General features: G+C 42.9%; 1 protein-coding gene across 5 annotated transcripts; it reads left to right on the top strand.

The window, feature by feature from the left end:
* The first annotated feature begins 1261 nt into the window (after nucleotides 1-1261).
* Nucleotides 1262-11327, top strand: STARD4 (StAR related lipid transfer domain containing 4). Of its 5 annotated transcripts, XM_087742537.1 has the most exons (8): nucleotides 1716-1836; nucleotides 2060-2118; nucleotides 2208-2315; nucleotides 3235-3395; nucleotides 3533-3582; nucleotides 5155-5281; nucleotides 6453-6567; nucleotides 7117-11327. In XM_087742537.1, the coding sequence occupies exons 4-8, from the start codon at nucleotides 3330-3332 to the stop codon at nucleotides 7341-7343; spliced, it is 585 nt and encodes a 194-aa protein (XP_087598663.1). In that variant the 5' UTR covers nucleotides 1716-1836; nucleotides 2060-2118; nucleotides 2208-2315; nucleotides 3235-3329; the 3' UTR covers nucleotides 7344-11327. The 5 variants fall into 5 exon arrangements, with proteins under 5 accessions (XP_087598666.1, XP_087598667.1, XP_087598663.1 ...); XM_087742538.1 differs by lacking the exon at nucleotides 2060-2118 and having other exon boundaries at nucleotides 1721-1836; XM_087742540.1 differs by lacking the exons at nucleotides 2060-2118; nucleotides 2208-2315; nucleotides 3235-3395 and adding an exon at nucleotides 1262-1423 and having other exon boundaries at nucleotides 1729-1836.
* Nucleotides 11328-16655: the final 5328 nt, after the last annotated feature.

Genomic DNA, 16655 nt, shown 5'->3' on the forward strand with positions numbered 1-16655 from the left:
ACATGGATGTTGCCCAATGTGATTCTGTTGGACTGAGTTTGTGAAGTCCAGTGCACAGTGCAGTTCTGCAGGAAACAAGCAGTTACACATACTTTGAAGTTTGCTTCAGCCGTGGGCTGACCACAGGTGCTGCCTCATTCATAAGAAGAATCTGGTCTGCTTGGTGCTTTACAGAGCAAAGCAAAACTTCAATACTTCCTCAAAAGCCTGCTGAATCGCACTGCAAACACTGCTGAGCACAGCAAGGGTATCTCAGGCATTCTCACTGCAATGTGTCACTTGCTGTGCTCTGCACCGTCTTAAGCCCTTCATGGCTGGACATTTTGGTTTTCAGTTTCAGATGGCATGACAGAAGTCATAGGTAACAGCAACCCAGAAGCACTGACCCAGGGATGACGCTCTTCACTGCTCCTGCCTGCTGCACCTGCACGTGCAGGACCTCAGGTAAACAGCGCATCCACGGGACCCTTAAGAATCGTAGAATCATAGAACTGTTTAGGTTGGAAAAGACCTTCAAGATCATCAAGTCCAGCTGTTGACCTAGCACTGCCTAGTCCACCACTAAACCTAAGCGCAGCATCTACCCTGTCTCCAGGGATGGGGACTCAACCACTTCCCTGGGCAGCCTGTGCCAGTGCCTGACTACCCTTTCGGTGAAGAAATTTTTCCTAATATCCAACCTAAACCTCCCCCGGCGCAGCTTGAGGCCGTTTCCTCTTGTCCTATCACTTGTTACTGGGGAGAAGAGACCGACCCCCACCTAGGTACAGCCTCCTTTCAGGCAGTTGTAGAGAGCAATAAGGTCTCCCCTGGAAAGCTGCCACCCTGCGTAAACCTTTACAAAGTCACAGTAAAAAAGCCTTTACAACGACAGCAGCAGGCCACACGTGAGAAGACGAGCCCTGGAACAGACCCGGCCTGGTGGCTGCGGCTCGGCCTGCTCTGGTGGCTGCGGCTCGGCCTGCTCCCACGCAGGCACAGCGACGCTGTGGTAACGCGCTGTCACCGCGGCCGGCCGCGGCCACCCCGGTGTCACCGGGACAGCGGCCGCCCGGCGCAGGCCCGCCGCGCCGCCCCGCTGAGAGCAGGCCAGGCCCCGCGGCGCGTCCGCGGCCCCGCCGGGCTTAACCCCGCCCCCTGCCATCACTCCACTCCCTCCACCCAATCAGGGCGCCCTCCTTCCCCCGCAGCAGCGAACGGGAGGGCGCCCTCCTGCCTCCAGCTCGTGACGACACGCCGGTGACATGTCGAGAGTTCGCGTGATACGAGAAGGCGGCGCGACCCCTCCCCCATTCTCGGCGGATCGCGTCTCCATTGGCTGCGCCGCGAAGCCGGCTGCTCTCTCATTGGCTGCCGGCATCGGCCGTTAGGCTGCTGGGCCGGCCGGCGGTGCCGCCAGCGGGGGAGGCGGCCAGGGCCGCAGGTGAGCGCGGGGCGCCGGGGCCGGGGCCGGGGCCGGGGCCGGGGCCGGGGCCGGGGCCGGGGCCGGGGCCGGGGGATGGGATGGGATGGGATGGGATGGGATGGGATGGGATGGGATGGGATGGGATGGGATGGGATGGGATGGGGTGGGGTGGGGTGGGGTGGGGTGGGGTGGGGTGGGGCGGGGTGGGCGGTGATTCCCGTTCTCTGTGTTCAAAGTGCGTAGATTTGAATGAGTCGTGCCGTTGTCGGCGTCCCTGACGTGGCGCCCGCCCGTGTAACGGATATCTTTACGCAGGCGGAAAGCAAATGGATCTCCTGCCGAATTCAGCACCCCTGGCTACGAAGCTGCGGAACACTCTGGTTCAGTACCACAGCATCGCAGACAGCGAGTGGCGGGTTGCGAAGAAAACCGTGAGTGGTGTGGGCGGCTTCGTGCCTGCGGCCCGGTTGGTTCTCTCAGGGAAGCTGCGGGTCACCTGGCGGGGGGGGGGGGGTGGGGAGGCGAACGGCTCGTTAGGCCGTGTGTAACGAGCGGGAAACAATCTTGCAGGACTTTGATATCAGAGGCCCAGTGAAACCGCCCTTGTAGGATAGCACAGCTTTGGTTGACAGAATGTCTTTTTCCTGTCTACAGACATACGCTGTCGTTCGTTCTACCGGCTTCCAGGGAAGCGTCTCACAGAAGAATCCTACGTGTGTAGGACTATAGGCTTTTCTTAAAGGAAAATTTGAAATGCTGTTAGCACTAGCAGTGTTACAAGATGTTCGCTTGTTCTTTCTAGCAAACCAACCACAGCCTGCAGGCAGGCTCTGCCAGCCTCTGGAATCTCTTCTGTCTATAATGCTTGAACCCATCATGCTTCACCTTCCAAATGTCTTCCTCTTAAAAAGTGAGATCATTCTCAATTCTTTTTCTCATATTGCTTCATGTTTCCATTGCCTTCAGAGCCCCCATGTTACCAGAAGTTTCCTTCCATGACAGAGAACCCAATTCTCTAATGTGTGAGCAGACATTGATAAGAGAGGATCAAGTGTTCCAAATGTAACTTGATTATTTGCAGAATTAAAAAATTCACTTTCTTGAAGGGAACAGAGCATCCAAGCCTTTCACTCTTGCAAAACACCTACACCACCTCTGCTCTGCTAAATGCTGAGTCTTACACCTACACCATTATTTTCATTTAGGAAGTTATGTGAATTTCAGTGTTTCAGATCATGTTATTCCCCAGATTTTACCCCTGTAAAATTTCCACTTGGACTTCCTTTCTTCCTTGTATTTTGATACTGTGCCATGAAAAAGAAATTCAGAGCTTTAGCTATATGCCGGGGAGATGTGTTTTGCCCCTAAATATACTCAACAGTTCTGTGTGCAGTGCTTAGGTTACTGTTCTTCAGGACATTTGGTCCTTTGTGCTTACACAATCATGACTCCAAATAAAAAGGTGCCATATGGCACTCTCTTGAACACCAAAATTAAGAGATTTTGTATAGAGGTTCCATTTTATAGTTAGATAAAAATCAGAAGATACTGTTTTCTTTATTTTCTCTGGCTAACTTTAAAATAAATAGCCTACTGCTTGCGAGACACTCCTAGTCAGGCATCTAGGAAAGAAGGATAACTTAAGCTTTCTTGTCCGCCAGTGTCAGCACCTCCTGCACACATCTGCTTGGTCATGTGTTACAGAAGTGCAAGCAGAAGTTGTGTGGTCTTCCTGTCTAGATAGCGTCCAGATAATGGTTTTCTAGTTGCCTTTTAATTGAAAGGCTTTACCTAGTAATGTGGTTCCATTGTTCTATGTGTTTTTCTAGAAAACTGGCTTGGCCTGCCATGCCCTATTTCTGTGCAGACTTCTAGCATTTGACACTGAGAAAGGCAATTGACTGATTTTTTGAAAGAATGGAAGATGACAAGCAAAAGGTGTCTGAAACACCTGCTTATCTTCTTAAGAAAAGTGTACAAAAGTGCTCAGGTCAGTGAGCACTTTGGGGTGAACCATAGTTAATGGTAAAGTCTTTTGCTTTCCTTGAGAAAAATTGAGGCATTTTCTGGCCATCTTAGAATTGTATGTAAGTGACAATTAACATCATATCTTCTGTATTCTTTCAGAAAGATGCAACTGTGTGGCGTAAACCATCAGAGGAATTCAGTGGATACCTGTAAGTTTGCCTGCAGAGCAGATACATTTTTAAGGTTCCACAAATGTGTTTTATAGAATTTAGAAATGACAGCTGTGGATTCTACAGCCTTCACCTACACAGATTCTCCACATGAGAAGCTAAGTGGATCATGTAGGGTGCCTATACCATTTCTTTTTAGTATTATATCTTAATGCTTTAGTGTTGCATGGTGTCTACAACAACGAACACTGAAAACTGTGGAACACACCACAAAACTCGCATTGGCTGAAGTGGGCAACAACATATGCCAGACCTTTTAGAATGGTGGTATGCAAACCACAAAATCAAGTCCAGGTTCAGTAGGTCTGAAGTGTCAGTGCTTGGACTGTCACAGTGACTATGCAGCTACAGTAGTGTAAAATATCAACCATGTAGTTGTGGGAAGGATGTGTGACATAAAGGTGCTTCCTGTGTGTGAGTTTCTGTCACTGGGTTCTGTTGGTATCTGTAGGTTTAGGTAGAAAAATAGTTACTCAAAAACAGCACTTGAAAGAAAGGAAAAGTCACGCAAAAAGGTAGTGTTTGAAAGCATCTCAAAGACTGATATGCTCTGTGGAATTTAAATCCTATTAAATCTGCAAGAGCTGATGACCCCAGAGACCAAGAGTCTGCTGACTCTGTACAGAGCCACAGGCGCACGGGCATCAACAACAGGTGTAACTGGAACCACTGCCAAGAGGGCAGTGGCTGCTGTGTGCAGATGAAGACTGCAGGGTTGTGTATACACCTGGTTTAATAAAGGACACTTGGAACAACTTTCCAAATACCTACCTAGAAGCCACTGGCATGTTCATGTCGTCCTCCAGTTCTGAGTATACAGCTGAGATTGGCTCCAGCCAGCTAACTGTCAGTGAGTATGGGTGAACTGTGCAAGTGAATAGATTAATGTGTTGCTTGACTAGTTACCTACTGTTAATAAGAACAGCTTAATGGATAAGAAGTATTTTGAAAATAATGGTTTTGATGGATTCTTCTGCTTCAGGAGCCAGAGGCCTGGTAACTTAAGTAAACAAAATCTCTGGTGTCTGCGAAAAATATCTGATAACAAATGAATGTTCTGTAATGTCTTATACCAAATTATTTTATTTTGGACTCTAATACACCGCCAAAGCATAACGTAGTTTCTCTTTAGCTTGCTCTTACTACTGTTACTTCTACTTTAAGAAACATGTTTTTCCGATTGTACCCCTGCACTCCTTTCTTTTTGCTTTTAGCTTTGCTTGTCCCTGGTGGACTCCCTTGCTCCTCCAGCAAGAGCAGCAAAATACCAAGTTGTTAAAGAAATAAACATGATGATTTTTATCTGAGGAAAGAGTTTGCCATTTACAAAATACTGACTGCAGCATAAGGACAAAGCTTCTCAGAGTAACATTTATTGCAGAGGCGCATAGATGCACTCATAGGTCTTTTTCAGTACTGTCTTTCTGATACAATTGCCCACTGACCATAACTCCAGGTGCTATAACGTATTACAGTAAGTGTGCTGTTGCAAATTAAAGGAATATTTATAAAGAATTTCTCATTTTTAAATGTAAACATATGTTTCTCTAGCTACAAAGCTCAAGGAGTGGTGGAAGATGTTACTAACAGAATAGTGGATCATATTCGGCCTGGACCTTATAGGCTAGACTGGGACAGCTTAATGACTACAATGGACATCATGGAAACGTTTGAAGAGGTGAAAACTTGTTTAGATTCTTAAGGGAAATGTGTATAGATGCATATGTGAATTTAACAGTACAGCAGAGCAGTTGTTCCAACAAATACTAACGTTCTTCTGCCTGGTTTCTGCATTCACATGGGATATTGTCTGTACATGCTGTGGCTGGCCTCAGATGAGGCTTTCTGGCTGCACAGTCCTATTCTGAAGCTTGAAGTTCAGCTTTCCATCAATGCTAAAAATAAAGGAGTAAAACTTGGTTGGTGATGATTCTGTTGGACGTGGGAGCTCTGGTAGCCTCTGATAAAATTAACATAGAGAGTTGCAGTGTAATATTTTATACAGCAAAGCCTTTTCATACAGCTTGTTTTCTTCTGTTCCACAACAGACAAAATTGTAAGTATTAATAATCCACACGTACAGAAGCTGCAACCTCTCCCTCCTCCTAAAAGACTGACTTCACTGTATGGCAGGGCTTTGTGCTGGGAGCCAAAGTAGTTCACACTGAGGGGCAGGACTTCCTAAAGAAAAGTAGGTTTGAAGTTGATTACAGAAGAGCTAGTAGCCTTCCTGTGGTTACTGGGGACATTCAGTAAGACTTCAAAACCCTGTGGACATCTGTCCTAAACGTGGATTGTCTTTTGTTCTGTCTGTTAAGGAAGATTTGTGTGGCAAGGTATTTTTGCTAATTATTCCCTAAAATTTATACAAACTCTATTGTTTTATAAGAAAGCCTATTTTGAAGATTTGTTTGCATTCTGTTTTATTTTTCACTTGGTGGATTAAAAGTACTTGACAGAGCATCTTAGTCCTGAGAGAGGCCTCATACAAATCATTCATGGTTCGTTTCAGACTTGCTAAGTAGTGGTTAAGCCGCATGAAAGCCATATGGCTTTCAGTTCCCAAGCATGACAGAGTTCTGTAGTTTTAGTCAGTATGCTTTAAAGGTGCCAGATATTCTCAGCTCCTGCAGCTTCCAGCTGCAGACTGCAAGTCCTTACAAACTTCCAGCATTTAGACTGAAAACGACACAGCCATTCAGACCTCACTGAAGTTATTTGCACAACGTAGTTGACATAGGCTACGATCTTTGTGGGAAAGGCTAGCTGCCTATAAGGATAAATTTCCCTGTATTCATTATACTAAGATATTTTTGTTTTTTACCCTCCTCATTCTGTCACTCAACAAGAACTGCTGTGTGATGCGCTACACCACTGCTGGCCAGCTCTGGAACATCATAGCACCAAGGGAGTTTGTTGATTTCTCTTACACTACAAGCTATGAAGATGGGCTTCTAACATGTGGTAAGGCACCACTTAACCTCTGTTTAATTCTTATTTTGCCACAGCTGCTTGGCTTAAGATTTTATTCAAATTAAGTTTAGTTCTGCAGTAAGCATTCAAAAATGGTGTAAGATGGTCTCCAACAAGTATTTCAAAGGTATTTTAACATTTTACAGATTTAAAGAAGTGTACAGGTTACTGGTTTACCCATGAGTCATCCCTGTGTGCCAAGTTTCATTTATGCCAACTGTGGGACAGGAGTGGTAGAGACAAGTTGAGTCCTCTGACTCAGCTCTTACAGCAAACTGAGTGGAGTAACAGCTTGGTAGTAAATAGGAGGAATGTCTTTTTAATGTCAGAATTTCTGCTTATCAAGTTCTGCTTGTCTGTTGTGGAGTTTGGATGAAGAGCAGACAACTTTCATGCATGAAAGTACCCAGAAACTTGAAGTGTGTCTGTCACTTCTAGTGAATTCCCAGAGCAGAAACATGAACATTTTAAATTTACTGCATCTTTATTTTTTATCTGTCTCAAATTAATTTTACTTTTTTTGTTTGTTTTCCTTGATAGGTATAAGCCTAGACTATGGAGAGGTGAGACCTAATTTTGTCCGTGGATTCAATCACCCTTGTGGTTGGTTCTGCATCCCTCTCAAGGACTATCCTAGCCACAGCCTTTTGACAGGCTATATTCAGACTGAACTGCGAGGGATGCTACCACAATCTGCAGTAGACACTGCCATGTCTAGTACCCTGGCCAATTTCTACTCTGACCTCAAAAAGGCACTGAAAACATAGACAAACAGTGACGTAAAAGCCCATGCGTTTCTTGCAATCAAATTATATTGTTTAGCTTAGCATAGGTTAGCTACTGAGTTAAGAGGTGAGTAACATTGTTCCTGCACCTTTATGTAGAGGGATCCAAACAACTTTACCAAGTACTTTTTGATGTGATGCTTAGCATACATTCCTAATTCATGGCGTGAGATTCTGTGTCCTGCTCAACACTCTGCAGCTGTGTGAGGAGTAGTCTGAATCTATAAACCTCTGGCTTGCTAGGCAGAAAACACAAGGGGTGTGTGTGGGCTTGAAAAATGCAGCATGAACTCAGGATTTTGCAGGTGCAGGTCGCTGTACAGGCAGGATCTCATTGAAGATGTGATTTTGTAATATATATATTTTTATATTTACTTAAAATTTTTCATTTATGTAGTTTGTACAGGTGCATCTGTAATTTGTTTTAAAAAAATTGCTTTGATTTCTTGTAGGGATATTACATAGCTAAGTTGTTAAATTATACTATTCATAAGAAAGCTATTCGCTCTTGTTGGCAAAAATACGTATTCATTATTGGCATTTCTTTGATATTGTAACTGTAAATTAATTGACTGTTATATATAACAGTCTCAGTGCATAGATAAAGAAATGCCCTTACAGCTGATCCAAAGCTCATTTAAGTCATCAGGTGTTTTTCCATAGTTTTTAGTGCGCTTTTAATCACACAGTTGTCAAAATAGCAAACTTCCAATGGATCTTCTGTGATACTCTGCACTTCTAAAGAATTTTTTACTTAAATTTGCATGTAATTGTGTGTGGGGTTTTTTTGTGTCTTCCTTAACTGGAAAACCTGGAATTACTAAAGCAACAGAAAGGACCACTAACTTGCTTCAGGTATAGACACTGGTGTAGCCACAACAGCACAGACTGCCGTCATGCTGGTACAGCGCACTGGAGTGTTCTGTGGTAATAACCCTATATTGATCTTTGCAATAAATGAAATGAGCATATTAAAACATGAGTAACTGAAGGCCAAAGCTCACACTGCAGAGTTGCTCAGATCTGCTGGAGGATGGAGGGTCAGATTTTTAAGGATATTTATCCACCCAGTGATGCAGACAGATACATGGCAGAGGCTTTCGAAAGATTACTGTCTGTGCTGTTAGGACCTCAATTCTGTTTAAAACCTGACATTAAGCTTTTAATGTTGGCATGCATCATTTGCTCAGGTGAGATTGTAATTATCCGTATGCTTTACCAGTGCTAGTAGAGGCAAGTTTAGCTGCATAGTAATTTGGGAAGGTACCTTGGAACCCTGATATTTTGCGGCCAGTTCTATACATACAATCCAAGGTCTGATAATGGACTCTTAGGAAAAAAAAATCAGATTAAAGTTGTTCCCCTGCAATATTGGCTCTTTGGAAACTGGCCACTGTAGCTGAACTCTGAACAGTGAGGAGTTTTCTTTCTCATTGCTCAAGTGGAGAGGTAGAAAAAACATGACACCAAATATAGTGAGGGCTTTCCCAACGTGCTTCATGTATTAAGGCATTTAGTACTGCTTAAGACACTTAAAAACAATGGCATCAAACAGCCTTCGGTGTCTTCGTAGGCAGAAAATGTCAATTCCCTGTTCGGTTTTGTATATTCTGCAGTTCCCTTTAAACCCTTGGTTACGCTTCCCATCTTTTCTACCTTCCTTGTTTCCCCCGCAGTGCTGGAAGTTCATAAGGTGATCTTGCACCACCAAGGACACTAAGGAATCAGTGTCCACAGACACACTTTTTCCTAAATGCTAGGGTCCACTCCTTTGTAGTACTGGTGCTGGGGCAAGTATGTAAAACCCTAGCAATACTGCTCTGTGGGGTGAATGTTGACATCATTATAGAGAAAGCTGTGTGAAGTGTACCCTCTTTGTTCTCCCCAGTTGTAACAACTACATATATAGTGAATCTGCATATTCATGTCTTCTTTTTTTAAAACCACTGGGACTGACTAATTGAGGGATTGTGATACAGACGTATATAGAGAAAAATATTCCATTGCTCTGTAAAAAGCCCAGTTTAAATCTGCACAGAGGCACTGAAGTGCTGGAGAAATGGGTCAAAAGGAGCACAAGACACTTACAGAATTATGTTTGTACAACACTAGGCACTGCAGAAAAGATTAAGAGGTCCCTGTTCCAAACACAGGTTATAAGGGCTCTAATGCCCCTAGAGTATCTATCCTTATTTAGAGTCAAGTGAAACGGCTTTTTATGCTTTCAGTGAAGATAGGCTGATGAAGTACAGAGGAGTTGAAGAAAGAAGACTTGTCTTTAAATGGAAGAAAATTCCTAGTGTATTTTAAGTATGATGATGTTTTTTATAAAAATTTCTCCACACAGGTTTGCTTTTTATCACCAGATTTGTTTTCAGTAGCAGGCCTAGAGATGGAAAGAATTTGTGAATGAGAGTAAAGTTTCTGAAAGCACACTGGGTCTTCTACTTTGTGTTATAGCAATTTGTTCCTTAAACACTGATTAAACTGGCTTTGTGTGTTTTAACAGACGTAAGCTATTGCTTCTGCCAATGAGTCTGAATATTCAAGTGAATAATAAGAGTAGAGACTACCAGAGACAGAGAATGGAGGCAGATTTTTTTTTTTTTTTATCAATAAAAGAGCATAGTTTCCAGATGAGGAGAAATCACAGAAGGTGCTAACAAATTTTAAGGATTTATTTTGGGGAATCTCACACTTCTAAAAATGTTTCTGATTTAGGAGTGCAATGATTGACAATGTGTGCTGATCATGCTGCTGAAGCAATGCATACCTGATACCCCTACAGTCATTATTGCAAGCAGTTCAGCTATAGAGTAATACAGATGTCAAGTTTCCTAGTGTGTTGTATTTGTTTGAAACCAAAACTTACTTTCTTTTTGTATAGCTAAGGATTGAGAGGAGTGTTAAGTCTTGAAGCAGAGCTGTTCTTTAACCAGACTACATTCAGAACCAAGAAAGCCACAAAATCAAGTACTCATTCGATCAGAACCTCTTTTCCCACAGGCATTGTTTTCCTCCTAAGTTAGTGGACAATCTAGATGAAGCAAAGACAGTCCTAACAGGAAAGCAGTTGAAAGGACAAAGTGCAGGAGCCCATGTTTTGCTTGGTAGAAGGTAGTGGGAGAAAAAGTAAATTACCTACTATAGATTTCTCTCGTCCTCACAGCACCAGAATATCTGCAAGTTTGTGAGGTTTGCCAGTACTTAAGAGTGTTTCAGTCAAGCTGGAATACAGTTATCTGGAAGCGACTTCTGAGTGAGGTGCCCAAGAATAGCAGAGAGCAGTTTTTGCTAGGGAAATGGCATATAAATAGACACATCAAAATTATTTTTATATGACTAGTATTTTTTTTAAAAACTTTTTCAGGGGTTTAGGCAATATGACAGTCTAATCTTTGGCACTTTAACTACATGCTCTGTGTGTGGACGGGAAGGGTGGCTAAAGATAAAAAAAAATTCATGTTTGGCTTCTGTTCTTCATCTAAAACCTCCAGCATTGACCTTGCCTGTAGCTGTGCTCCTTATTTTACATATGCAGAAGATAGAGATTGGGCTAAGTTCAATATGGGGGCAGTCCAGGATAGTCTACCACAGCCTGCTGCATGGTGGACCGGTAGTTCAGATACATGCTCTGGGAACAACACAAGCCCTCATCTCAAAAGTGATGAATTTATACACATGAAACGTGGTGAATTTGTAAGATGTGAAAAAAGTGTATAATTCCTCCAATAATCATAAATAACCAGAACTATTTCGATGGTGTGAGCTGGTGATTCAACCTAGGAGGTTCATTGCTGTAAAAGTAGCCATAGTTCTATTGAAACCAGTCAAGTTGTGCCTATGTTCAGAAAGTCAAAGTCAATCTATCTTAACAGTGGTTTTAACTGTGTTCAGCACTTAAGAGAATTGTATTTATATTTTGTATGCAATTACAGAATAAATTAAGACATGGATTCCAACAGACTCATGATGTAGCTTTTTCTATACTTGTGCAGGCAAATGTAGCATTCAGTTATTTTTTGGGGAGTTACGTCTGATGAAGTAGTTAATCTCCAGCTGCCTGGTGATCTCTAATGCTATCAATTCATCTCCTTAAATTTAAACATCAAAAAGCCTATCTTTACTTAGAAATGTGATTTAGGCCTAGGAAGATGCACAACTGAGATTTCTGCTAAATTGAAATCTCTTGAAAACAGTAGAAATAGGATTCTCTCAAAGCTTAAATTCTAAAAAGATATATTTTTCTTGTAATTAGCCCATGATTGCTGCAGAACTTTATTAGTTTAATCTGAGTATTACCTTTTAGCAAGTTTAAGAAATGGTTTATTAACCATCAAAATTATGTTAATCCAAAACATATGAGCATGCAGCATCTTGCAAAATGCATATAGACGTACATGAGGGTTATAAAGCATGCTGCAACATGTATTTTGACATGTATTTAATTAGCACCTACAGAAACCAAGGAAGAAAATGCCTGTATCTTAGGTTTCCATGTTTCTCTTACTAAGCCTACATAAAGGCAGGAGAGTTCTGTAGCATTTGACTTCAGAGCAAGGAGCTGCAGCCCTCTCCTGTTGCTTTTCTAAGGAACTGTGACCTCTGAGATACAGCACGCAGGGCATGTATCATGTCACCTCCTGCAAAGTGGGGTAGAAATAGGTACAGAGGCCACTTCAGATCTTCAGAAAATGAGTGAGGACATTAATTAGAATTATTAAGAAAAATTGTGGTGTTTAAACCCATTTCCTGGTGAGAGAGAAGATGAAGATGGGAGAGAATAATAATAAAATCTACACTAAAGATTAAATGTTCTCTAGGAAGGAATATATCCTGAAGTCCTAGACCATAATTTAAAGTTTGCAATATGTTCTGCCCTTTCCAGTCCCCACTGAGCTGTGGTGGTGACTCAGTTATACAGTACAAGGACTGATTATTGTGGGGTTAACCTTCCCTGAGATTGTGCCACTAGCGGGGAGAAAACAGGCACAGATGATGACAGGAGATGTCTATGAACGCTTCACAGCTGACCCACACAATAAGAGATGTCACATACCCTTGCTTGGGCACCTGTGTTAAGGTGCCCCAAATCCCAACACGTTATCCAGAACTGTCACTTCCAGAGTGATTTTCTTTTAAAATTTCTCATTCAGTGAGTCAAGCCAGTATGACTGCCTAATGACCCTTGAAAATATATCTTTGATACAGGCAACATAAATGGAGCTATCAGAAGATCAGTTATTACCCAAAGTGTAATCAGAAACTGCCCTTGCTCAGGCCTTCTGTGGACCAGTTTGGCTGTGCCCTGGGGTGCCTGATAGAAAGTATTTCCTGAGCTCTGTACCTGGGGCTGCTGAGCTGCCTGCCAGCACCGACCCAGCTCTTAGTCAGGTTGTGACCCTAGGGAGCAAGTTACTATCCTAAGTAAGATTCCCTGACTTTCTCAGGGTGTCCGTCTGAGTGCTGCCTTTAATTTGGGTTCCAATCACACCGCATTGTGGCTAGCGTGTTGGTGTTACTAATTGAAGGTCCAAGGCTCACTGGGGAGGCAGGACAATGCTCAAGAGGGTGCATCTGAGCAGTTGCAAACATGAGTACTTTGATATTTGGGTACCATAATCCCTCCTCGTCTGTATGCCTTAACAGCATTTTGAGCTCCTCACAATTTGGAGGAGGAAGAAGATATCACAGCATGCCTGTTCACTGGAGCGTGAGGAATGTCCCTACAAACCAGCATCTCTTATGCATACAGGATTAGGCATGGAGCCCCTACATGCACAGGCATCTCTGCCGAATTTCATGGTCTCTCTGTCTCAACCAATCAGGCTAATTTAAAAGATACAATTAAAACATGAACATCTGTACAGAAACACAGCCCATTAGAGTTGAGATGCTGAAAGTTTCCCAAGACCAGCAGGTGTAGTAATCTTCACCAGAAGACTGTTGTACATGGAGGAGTTAGTGACCCACACAGCAGTTAACCCGAGCTGGGCCAGGCCCGTGCAGGGCAGGTTCCCTGGCTGCAGCATAAACTTATCCAGCTAACGATAGCAGAGGAGCCCACAGGCAGCTGCCACGCAGTACCAGCAGCTACACCCCCTGCATGGCTTTCCCTGCATCTGACAGTGCAGCGAGACGTTCTCGTGTGGACGTCCTTCCTGCTTGATAGTAGAAAAAGTAAGTAGTTTGATGAATGAAATGATGAATTGTTGTAAGAAAATCCTGTAATAGCGTGAGTAACAAAAAAATGGGGTAACCCTTCCACTGGCAGGATCTGCACAGCATGCTGTGCCAGAGGGCTGTTTCATGCCTCACAACTCAGGGTTCCCAGCATTTGAGGGGATGCAAAATTATCTATACTACCCTCTCTTTCTTTATTGTGTTAGCTCTAATAAATAGCATTTTAAGTGATACTTTACAGAGGCTGATTCCCTTTTTCTGGGATCATAAGGAACCAACACCTCCTGGTGCAAAACAGCAGGCAAGATGAAGAATCAAGTTTTGTGTATGCTCTACACAGGCAAAACATCTTTCTGTTCTGCCTGTGTGTCTCCCAGCCTGTACCATGGAAACTGAGCATTTGTGGAAGAGAAATTAAGGAATCCTGATGCCAACCACATGTTCTACCCGCTACACGACTCTTGCCCGAAGAAATGGGAGTATGATAATGAAAAAAAAGGAAGTGAGGAAGAGGGAAGAGGCCTTTCATGCATATTTTTTTTTTAAATGTCAAATAAAAATATAGAGAATTCACAATGCATGTAAAAATATTGAATCATTTCCCAAACCATCTGCATCCTTGGATATTTTAGACAAAAACTTACTTGCACATGTACAACATGTTCAAGGAAAAAAGTGTTTTAACTGCTCAGAAGAATGTCAGAACTACAAAAACCCAGGGCTTTATAAAGCAGCAGACTGCACCAGGCATCAGCAGAAATGCAGATTTTTATTAGTTGAGGCAGGATGGTTTTGTTTAAGTCCCCAGCTATCCTAACTTACAGACAGGCCCTCTGAGTTCTCTCAGGTTACAGACATGTCAGTTCTTTCTCTTATGTCCCATTTTCCTGTTTGTCTCAAGCTTGCTATAAAACCGGTGTAATGCTATGCTGTAACATGAGCTTCCACACCACTGTTTGATGCGCTATTTTTAAGGGGTCAGTCCAAACCACAAAAATCTTGAGCTGCAGGAGAAACTCAAAGTCCATAAGACCCAGCTCCTACTCTTGCCCTCTTCTCTCTGTTTGACTTTCCACTGCCCTTTTTCACTCTGTTTTAGAGATGGGAACAAGATGATCTCATGAAACTGTAGTAAGAAGCTATGCCTTGCCTCAGCCGGGAAAAGATTCAGCAGCATCCATGGAAGCACCAAATTAGACAGTTTTTCTGGAGCACTGTTACCATGCAGAATGTCTTGCAGAGCTTATAATCATTTATTTCTTACATTCCTCAGGGGTTTTGAAAAATCATCTCCCACAAAAGGGTGTGAAGGGACTCTGCATTCAAGCAGTTTGCAAGCCTAAGGAGCTGTAGGTGGCAGGAATAACAAGCTGCACCAGTATGAGACAGTGGCCAACTGGCCAAGCAGGTGTTCTGAAGACCCATGGCAGTTGCCACCCATGGCAAACTGAGCAGGAGGGAACACCACTGAGGGTGCTAAATGACAGATATGGAAACAGAGCAGAGAAACAAAAAATCCTTCCAACATCTCCGTCTTGCCAAAGCCTCTACTCAGATACCATGTGCAGCTTTGGGCTACATAGCTTTTGACTACATAATTCAAGACAGAGAGCAGTCAATTACAGGCAGAAAACCTGTATGCAAGCAAGAAGAGCAATGAAAGATCCAGGGTGCGTGACCTGTGAGTAAGGACTTGGTTTGTGCTGCTGAGAAAGGAGGATGCTGAACAAAAGAGCATTTTAATAACCTTTGGATTCATAAGAAATGTTTGCAGAAAACAGATCACCATGATAGACAAACTGTTAACTGCAACAGAAAGACTCAGAACTTTATAAAATAAATTCCAGTCATAAAAGTGGCAAAACAATTTGGTAGATTGCACAAGGACGTGGCACTGTCTTCATTACTGTAGGTCTTTAAGAACAAGTGAGACAAGCGTCTATCTCACATAACCCTCCCTGGGGCACAGGGATAACCTGGACAACCTTAGAAAGGTCTTTCCAGCCCCCTAGTTCTCTACTCTACCACTAATAACAGATTTAGTTTGTTATCCAACTGCTTAGGTTTTGAGGGAAGAGGAGAAGGGGAAATGCTGCGCCAAGTTGGAATTCATTCAAGGCTGTGCTATATAAACAGATAACACCCATCAATACATCTCCCTATAAGGACGACTATTGTTCCTTATCCTATGCTGAGCATTACTGTCAGCAAATAATAGATGTAAGCATTTCTAGATTTACTAGTTTATTTAGCATCAGATCAGTCATGCAAGCCACTTATTAAAAATAGACTTCCTACTATCAAAGCATATTCTCATGGCTTATCAGCATTTCCATGCAAGCACACAAGCAGGTACATTGGTCCCAAATACAATACAGTGTAACAACAAAACTGTCATTTTTTTCTGGTTCCAATTTCTCTCTGGTTCATTTGCACAGTATCAGAAAAGTTACTACACAAACAGGCTTAGTCTGAAGTAAAAGTGTACAGTTAAACAAGCAGTCCATAAACTTCTATTTAGTCACTAACATCTTTGCTAGTACACGCAGACAGTGTTGACAGTACAGGATTTCTTACACATTAAGCAGTAAAAGAAGGAGTCAGGTACGCAGGACATGGAGCTAATTTGAGAAAGTCTAATAGATATATAACATTTTTCATTATTATTAAGAGTCCAGTCACCATTGCTCTGAGATCAATGAGCTTCTGTAACAGGCTTATAAAATACTTTGTGTTACAAGTCAATAGCACCATTTGTCTGTTTGTCTTGGAAGCATCAGCACATACCCTAACCATGCAGCATATACTCCTCTGGAATTAACAGAAGTACAAAACTCCCTGCTTACGGTCTGGTCCTCATCTAGCCTCAAAGCCAAGAGCCACCAGGAGCCTCCAAACCAAGGCCAAGCCAGACACAAGCCCTTAATGTATCACATTTCTTCAGGTTAAAACCAGCTTAAGGTGATGAGCTCCTTACTATGGGTCTGGAGCAGCCAGCCAAACTCTGCTTGGTGCCTCCCAGGCTTGCAAGGGCATGGTGGTATAGCTCCTTGGGACTAAAAAACTGCTTCCCCTAGGTGAGACAGACTCAGTGACTCTTCTCCTCTTCTC

Source organism: Nipponia nippon, unplaced genomic scaffold (genome assembly GCF_047370975.1).
Source record: "Nipponia nippon isolate SJK-2023a ecotype South Korea unplaced genomic scaffold, ASM4737097v1 scaffold_8, whole genome shotgun sequence".
NCBI classification, from domain to species: domain Eukaryota; kingdom Metazoa; phylum Chordata; class Aves; order Pelecaniformes; family Threskiornithidae; genus Nipponia; species Nipponia nippon.

Excerpts from the sequence above, each read along its gene's own strand:
- STARD4 (XM_087742540.1), top strand. The coding sequence starts at position 1,732 with ATGGATCTCCTGCCGAATTCAGCACCCCTGGCTACGAAGCTGCGGAAC. Across the intron at positions 5,282-6,452 it reads TCATGGAAACGTTTGAAGAG|AACTGCTGTGTGATGCGCTA; the intron begins GTGAAAACTTGT and ends TCACTCAACAAG. Across the intron at positions 6,568-7,116 it reads AGATGGGCTTCTAACATGTG|GTATAAGCCTAGACTATGGA; the intron begins GTAAGGCACCAC and ends TTTCCTTGATAG.